Source organism: Lichenostomus cassidix, chromosome 2 (assembly GCF_008360975.1).
Source record: "Lichenostomus cassidix isolate B80296 chromosome 2, HeHo_3.0, whole genome shotgun sequence".
Lineage (NCBI taxonomy): Eukaryota > Metazoa > Chordata > Aves > Passeriformes > Meliphagidae > Lichenostomus > Lichenostomus cassidix.
The window spans coordinates 1,964,333-1,972,903 of record NC_139482.1 but is presented as its reverse complement, the minus strand read 5'-3'; the positions used below and the strand labels follow the sequence as shown (position 1 = coordinate 1,972,903).

General features: G+C 46.2%; 1 protein-coding gene across 1 annotated transcript in view; it reads right to left on the bottom strand.

Annotated features, from left to right (window-relative positions):
• Positions 1-2,312: 2,312 nt before the first annotated feature.
• Positions 2,313-8,571, bottom strand: part of WNT3A (Wnt family member 3A) — a 45,499-nt gene continuing 39,240 nt past the window's right edge. Inside the window, exon 4 of the mRNA XM_085050108.1 lies at positions 2,313-6,177. Within this exon, the coding sequence (XP_084906234.1) occupies positions 5,698-6,177 (480 nt within the window). The 3' untranslated portion in view covers positions 2,313-5,697. The remainder of the gene's footprint in view (positions 6,178-8,571) is intronic.

The window sequence follows — 8,571 nt, the reverse complement described above, 5'->3', positions numbered from 1 at the left end:
ACAGCTGTTAATGGAGACCTGAGCCAGGGGATGAGGAACTGCAGATCAAGAAGTTTTGTTGGAGCACACACGGGAGGGAGGGAAACATGAGGATGGAAGGGTTAAGCCATGAATAAAACAACGCAGCCAGATCCCACTGCTGCTTTCAGGGAGAGAGGGGAAGTCTGAAAAAAGAGATATTCCCATAATAAGTCCCTACTGAAATAGCCAAGGTTTAGCTTGGAGGGAGGTAGAAAATAGGAAACTATAGGTAAAAGAAGAGATGAGATCTCATCCTGCCCAGCACACCTTCTCTCCCATCATCCAACACTTTCTTACAGCTCCTCATCCCAACTGCTTTTTGAGCACAGGAATGAGAGATCCGAGCAAACATGCCCTTCACTCTGCCACTGCCAGCAGGGTGATCCCTTCCCAGCAGCCTCAGCCCTGGAGCAGATCTCTGGAAGAGCCAGGAGTTGTTTTCCTGTGGGCAGCCTCTTGAACCAGGTGCCATGGCTGATATCTGCAGGGCAGTTGGATTTGGTGCCTTTCACAGCCCTGTTTTCATCTTCCCAAATGGATTTCATTAAAGCATCAAGGGAATTCTGGAGTAATTTCCACAGTGCAGATCCTATGACTGGATTCACAACTCCCAGCTCCTGCAGAGTGCTCATGCTGTAACCCTGAATATCCCTAACAACACCAAACACCAGATTTTCAGCACTGAAACCAATCTTTGAAGATAAAAAGTTTCACAAACCTCAGAGTGTTTCTCCTCTATATGAATTTAAGGATGGGGCCATGACAAGCATATGAACACACATGACAAATGTAACATAATCCACGGACATCTCTGTGCCATTATATCTGAATGCATTGAAAACACCAAAAATATTTGAGATTGAGAGGCAGAAGAAATTATTTTCTGAGGTTTGCTAATAGAGAAATCCTGCAATGCTCAGCTAAGACGACAGCACTGCAGGGCTGATGTTGTCGGTGCTGACTCAGGGGTTTCTGGGCCATGTTGCATGTTGTGGTGTGGTTGTTTCTGCAATGCCCTCCAAAAATTAAATCCTGACTGCCTTAGTTCTGCATGTGAAGCTCCTCCTAGGGAGTGGAAGCAATCCTGGAGACTTCAAAATGCTTTGGAGAAGACTGTCAGTGCTGGGCATGGCACTCAGCTGAGAGATACACTCTGGGGTCAAGCAACAGAAAATGTCATGCATTTCCCTCCCCATATTTGAATTTTCTTTGAGAAAGAGAAGCCCCCAAATTCTACAACTAAACCAAACGAAGGAAAAAAACAAAACCAAACTCCTAAACTTTCCATTTCTTTCATAGAAAGAAAAGAGATGAGGCCAAATTCACCCCTAGCAGGTAACTCCACTGTGTTTAATAGTTTGGATGTGGAACTGATGGGAGCCCTCTGACCCACCTGTTCAGCTAAAGGAGAGGCTGGATAGCAGCATGTGAGAGGATGGAGTTATGTGCCTTTGTTGCTTTTATTTTTTACGTCTGTGTTCCTTGGTTGGCTGACATCTTCTCCCCTTTCCTTGGGACTGCCAGACACACCCGTGGTACAAACCATCTGCCTGAGGACAACCCTCACCAGTGGACACTGAAGGGAAGGACACCAGGGATCATGGAGGTGGAGCTGGCCAGCTCCCATTTGTGGGAAATTAATGATGTTTTCCTTTTGACTCTAGACTGGAGCACGACACTGAGGTGGGGCAGAAGGTTTGACAGAAAACCATTCCCAGAGAAGTGCACAATTCAACTGCCTGCACAAAGACACCTTGGATCATTTTGGACACCCAGCGGTCTCTGATTGCCCATGTTTATGATTTGTGTGGGTCTTAGGTCATTGAAACAACATCTGGATCCTGATGGGATACTGTAGGGAACCTAAAATGTCACCAGATGTTTATATTTTGGAGTGAAATCGCAAGACCGTCCCATAAGGAAGATCCTACTCTTTTCCCAGGAGAACCTGAGGCAGAAGGCAGCTCTGGGTGGTATCTAGACCATCTCCTGGAGGGAGGGATAGCACCTCACTCATCCTTGGCTCAATTTCTCACACCAACACAGAGGAAACCCTGACTGGAGACACCTGGTGTAGGCAGGGCAGTGGGATCTCAGTTTTCCAAAAACACCTCCCAAATTCATGTGTAGCAGTGAGAGATGCCCCAAGCCCCCTCTCCAAAACCATGGGGTCACACACAGGCCCAGCTCCCAGACCCCTCAGAGGCTCTTTTCCCTCCTCAGGGATGGACAGTCAGAGCCAGGACTGGAACCCTCCCGGCACTCGGGGTGATGAACAGAATTCACGCAGGCATTTTTCATTGACTTTAGTAGCAGCTGCTCAGCCCCTTACACTGTATCATCACAGAGGTGATTAATTACATCACAAACCCAAACAAGAACCCATAGGCTTCGTTAAAAACCCCTTGCATGGGGGGAGTCCCCAGCCACTGAGCTGCTTGAAGCCTGACCCCAGCTTGGAGTGATGAGCACAACTTCCAGCCCATCTCAGCTGATCATCAGATTGTAGCTTCACCTCCTTGACTCATGGTGGACTTCACATCATCAGTCTGGACCCATCAAAGAGCTCATCGTCTGCTCTGAGCTCAGCAGCTGAAGTCAGAGATAAACCCAGACGGCACTTAAACAAACATAGCTTAGGTACCATCCTAAGCATAATAAATCACCTTCTGGATTTGTTTCTTGCCACTGATCCCAGCAGAAAATTAGATAAATAGATGAAATAAATCCCACTGTTGCAGTCATATTTGTTCACCTCTAGAGGCAATTGCTCAGCAAATGCCCAGTTCCAATTCTTCTCCCCCTGCTTCCCAAAAAGCTTCACCTGCAGGTGATGCTGGGCTTGTCCTGGTGCAAGAGCAGAAATGGTGGATGTGAACATGCTGTGGATGGGCTGGGGTCAGATTCCAGCTCCCACCCATGGAAGCCAAATCCTTAAACCCCTTTCTTCACTAGTGTGATATAAAATAAGTTTGAAACCACTTTGCTTAGAAATCTTGGGGTAAAATCAGTTGTGGGTGTGACCCTGCTGAAGTCAATGGATTGGAGGGACCTTGGCCTGCAATGATTTGAATTTTTGCTGTCAGGTCACCATTTACTGACAGAAGTTCCTGGTAGGACGTGTCTGACATCTCTCGCTGTGGCTGCTTGCACTGCATCATATTAGGCAAATCAGATGTATCTTCCCTTATCCCATCCTCTCCAATTTATCAATGTCTTCCACCCCATATGTGTTTTTCTGCAGTTTGATTTCTTCACAGATTGTGTTTGAATGTTGGTTATAGGTGCAATCTCCCCCTGGATTGGCTTCCTTCTCTATTTCCCATAATGATTAGGTTTTCCTTTTCTCCAAGACTGAATTATGCAAATCAGTCCTGCATCCATTAATTAATCTTTATTTAAATTTTTGGTGATTTGTTGCCTTCTACCAGCTGGTTTGTGGCCATCCATGGGGTGCAGAGTTTACACAGAAAGATATCACAGATTGGTTTTCTCCCCACATTTTTCTTTGCTTCTCTCGATCTCCTCCTCTCTCCTTCTCTCCCTTCTGTTCCTCTGCTCTCATTTCACTGCAGCTTTTTTTTTATTGCAAAGCACTGAAAGAAGTGCCTCCATCAATAAGCAAATCTTGCTTGTGCCCTCGGGCACAGCCCTGAGACAAATGGGTGATGCATGAACTGCACCAGCCTAGGAATAGTCCCAGGAGACGCTGTGACTCAGAGTCAACCCTTGGAGGCATCATTTCCTCCTGTTTTCTCTCTGATGGGATTAAGCTCTGTTTGTTCCCCTCTTCTTCTTCTGCATACTTCCTCCTTTGGTCCTGGGAAAAGGCTGACACGAAGAGGGGAGCGCTCTGATTTCTCTACACAGATTTCCAAGAGTGAACCAGCCAACAGCCATGATTACACAGCCATGAAATGGGAATTAACTCATGCCCTGTTTCCCTTCCTGTGCTGCAGAGACAGAATAAACACCAATCCATTGTCCTTTATCCAGGGTAGGAACCCAAAAGCAGGGGTAGGGCAAAGAGGACACAGAGCAAGTGCATCTGAGGCTAAAACAGGCTGTGACTCCATGCTTGATTCACCTCCCATTATTAACCAGGAATAACTCAAGCAGGGCTGCAGTGCTGTAAATACCAAGGTGATGGGCTGAGTTCATGCCTGATACCCTGAAGGAAGTCCTGATGGCCACGGAGGAGGTGAGACCTGTTTCTGTAAACTGTGATCCTGATCTGGAATTGGAAGCAGAGCAGCATGCAAAGATGGGGAGTCAGGGGTGAGCAGCTGAGATGGGCCAGCACTGCAAAGCTGGGTTTGGCTCTGTGTCCAAACTTAACCAGACTCCGGGTTGGTTCAGAGCCTGGGTTTTGTCCATTTTATTCTGTGCCACTTTTATAGGTAGGAATGGCTGTAGAAATTAGACGTGGAACAATGTTTGGTTTGAGTCTGAGACTGCTCCAGCTTGTGGGCTGTGGTGGTGACAGTGGGTTGGTTCACCCTCATGTAAATTCAGGGGTGACAATGAGTCCTTCAGATATTCCCACAAACTCCTGGGCTCAGGCTGCTGCCAAACACCCAGGAAGCCTGCAGGAGGTGCAGAAAGTGGATAGACTAAGTGCACTTTCCACTGTTGGCCACGGAATTCTCCAATGAGGTGGGAAGGGTGAACACTTTCCCTTTCCATCCTTCCCCTGGGATGCTGAGGAGATGGATGTCTTGTGCCCAGGAGTGAGTGTCCAGCCCCAGGAGACTCACTGCACCGTGTATTTCACTGGCTGAGCCACGTCCCAGGCTGGAGAGCTGGAGCAGCATTCCCGTTTGTGGGATTGTCTCCTTCTCAATGCACACACTGAGTCCTCTTCACTTCACATACAAGACACTGAACTTTTCCATGCCGTGCACATCACCTGTGTGCCAACAGGGCATTTGCAGGAAGTCATCAGCAGTTTTTTCTCTTTCTCTCCCTCTTCTTCTCCCGCCTTCCCTTTCTACAGATGTGACAGAATCCTGTGCCAAATCTGGCAGAAGCTACTACACTAAAAAGTTCACACCAAGAGCTTGCTCATACTCCAGCTCTATCAGATATTTGTAGGCTTCTCTGGTTCCAGGGCAAAAGCAAAGAAGTAGCCATGTTCTTTATTAAAAAAATCCCTTATTTATCTGCTTTTATTTCTTTTGCTGCTGTTGCTCCTATTACACAGTCTGGCCATTTGGGTTTGCAGAGAGATCTCTCAGAAAGCTCAGTGCTGCTGTCCAACACAGCCTCTGCCTGACTGAGGGAAAAGGAGATGCTTAGGAAGATGCAAGTCTTTCAAAGGACACTTAATCACACGAGTCACTTCAGGTGGGTGAGAGCAGAGCAAATCCATGCTTTTGCTAACACTCTTCTCTCCAGCTTGGTGTTGAGGGCTGGTGGAAAAGCCGCTCTCCTGCTGGAGGCATTGGCGTTGGGGCAGAACTTGTGTGACTGCCAGATGTACCTCGGGATAGCCCAGAAGTCATTAGACCTATTCTATCCAACCAGTTTTAGCCTTTTTTATTTTATATTTTTTTTTGTCCAGTTTTTATTCTTTTAATATCAAAAAAGTAGACTTCTCTCACGTCTGCAACGTCAGAGGAAGTAGGCTCAAGATCCATTTCTCCACTCGGAGCCCGGCGAAGGGTTTTGCCCGCTTTATTTGCACGTGTGGACGTCGTAGACTCGTATGCACTCCTGGCAGCGGACGTAGCAGCACCAGTGGAAGATACAGTGACACTTCTCTTTCCGTTTCTCAGTCCTCGTGTTGTGCCCGCGGCCGCAGCACAGCAGGTCGCAACCGTCAATCCCGTGGGAAGTGACGTTGCAGATCCTGTCGCGGGTCCCAAAGGAGCCTGTCTCAGGGTTGGGCTCGCAAAAGTTCGGTGAGTTCTCGTAGTAAACCAGGTCTTTCTCAGTGGGGGCTTTGAAGAAGTTGTATTTGGGCCGGAGGGTCTCGACCCAGCCGCGGGATTCGCGGTGTTTTTCCACCACCATTTCCGAGGCACTGTCGTATTTGTCCTTGAGGTAATCGCCGATGACCCTAAAGTCTGGCTGGGACCACCAGCAGGTCTTCACTTCGCAGCTGCCCGAGAGCCCGTGGCACTTGCACTTGAGGTGCATGAGCTCGATGATGGACTGTAAAAGAGAAGAAAGGCAAAGGAGAAGGAAGACATTAACCTGTGATCAGAAGGCTCATGATTTTCTAAAGAATTATGGATGTTTTCATTGATGTCTTTACATTCCTGTGAACAAAAATCCCCTCATCCCCCAGTCAATGCCCTGCTCAATGCTAGGTCTAAAAAACTTAAACATAAAACTTCTGTATTTTACTGTTTTCAGTGACTAGTTCTGATTCCAACCTCAAATTTAAGGATCTACCAAAAACTTTCACCAAGGGAGGAAGAGATTTCTGAGCTTATTAACTTCTGTCTTATCAATGTTCATGTGGGAATATTGCAGGTTTGTCACCCAGGATCACAATTCAAACACATCTGGGCAGAGAAGCAAAGAATACAAAAGCTACTCAAACAATGTCTTCATAAATGAAATATGCAGCTTTTCCATTGGAAATTAAAGGAATATGGAATATCCTAGCTATCTAAAATAGAATTCCATCCTTTACTTACGTTTCGTATTTACTTAATCAAATAAGGTTCAAGTCTTGCTCTGGCTACTTTCAGAAACTAGAAAGGGATTTATTTTTATTTTTAAGCCAGCATTACTATTTTTCTAAAATCATTTCAAAGGAAAAAAATAATAAGAGCCCAACTTTTGATTTGAAAGGCTCAGGATTCAACACAAAACACTTTCCTGGGATAAATGGGAGGGTGATTATTGATCCCAGAACTTTGTTATTTGCTTTCACCTATTATGAAATGAGTTTAAACATTTCTAGAGGTGTTGCCCTCCAGTACTCTGAGGTGGGAGACAACCTTATGCAACCGGCTTGATAATCTGCATTTTCAGAGTGATCAGCAAATTTCTGGGTACGTGAACAGACGAGTGCCAGCCTGAGCCCAAGAGATTTGCCATGAATCAGCACCTTGGTGTTCACCAGGTGCTTTCCTGTGTTATTTACGGAGTATCACCCACCGCAAAGGAGGTTGTAATTAGCGATGAGAGAGAACCACAAAAGGTTTGGTTCGTATAACCACGCTGAACTTAATCAAAACTCCTGGCAGAGTGGTAGGGTTGGAGTTCCTATGGGACCTAATGTGGAACATTGCCTATGGCTCAGGTTTAGCTGGGAACACTCGAGTGTGGAGGTGTGGAAGAGCTGCCCCATGAGTGCTTGCAGGGTGAGACTGGAAAACACCATTGCTTTATGAAATAGTGGGATTTCAGGTCACAGTGTGACATCTGCTCTCTAATCTCTGATACCTGTCAAATATCCTAAAAGAACTCTGTGCCAAGGAAAAAGAGTAAAAAGACCTCTGCAGGCCTGTGATCACAGGGCTGTTTGCTCATCTTTTTTCCCAAGGATTCTCACTTTAAAGGAAATCCCTCCTATCCACTCCACACAGCTTCTCCACAGTCCTTTTTGTCCCATTACATATCCCAGTAACTGCCACCAGCAATGCCCCATCCCTGGGGATAGCTGGGATAATTTAGGCCAGAGCTGGAGGAAACCACATTATTGCTTGTGGTCATCCCCATTGCAGACAATTTTGGTTTCTGGTGGTATTTCCCATCCAAAAGCTGTATTGCAACAGCTCTGCTGTGGTGTGAAGTGGGATAACTCCACTGGGAATTCACAGTATCCACTTGAGGAGCTCTCCCCAGCTGAGGAGAGATGTCCCAGCACAGCCACTGTGGTGGCTTTGCCATAGCTCACTGCACAGAGATCCTCCTGAACATCTGCAGGACCTTCTGCTGAGGGGACAAGACCACATCAATCTGTGTTCTGTTATCTTTGTGGTTCAGTTACACAAATTGTTTCCCACAAAGTACATTCTTCTAGAATTTATGGGCTATTCTTGAAATTTAAAAAAAAAAAAAAAAGGAATAGCCTCTTATTGGGATTATTCCACCTAGGGAAAAATTTCACTGTGTATAAGAGAGCCGTTGCAATGGAAAGATTTTGTGCTTTCTTTTCCCCAACACATTTTGTTCCAGGATTGTTTGAAGTAAAAACAGCTCCGGGGCATGGTCCAGGCTTAATCAGGAGGTACCAGAGTAATATTGCCTCTAATTTTGTTTAAATTTTTCCTGGGAAATAGAATGGGGTTGAGAAGTTTGGTGGTGGGAAAAGCTCTCCGGCTCTTCTCCTCCCTCAAGGCTGTAGAAAAGGGGGATGGACAATTGCACTCAAACTTTAAGTGCCCCACAGCCCATGGAAAAGGCAAAATTAGGACATTATTAACTGAGTTAATAACTCAAATCATAGAATCACAGAATTATTTGGGTTGGGAGGCACCTTAAAATTCATTCTATTCCAACCACCCTGGCATGGGCAGGGACACCTTCCACTATCCCAGGCTGCTCCAAGCCAGTAATGGGTTGTCCACAACTTCTGTGGGCTGATGTCCT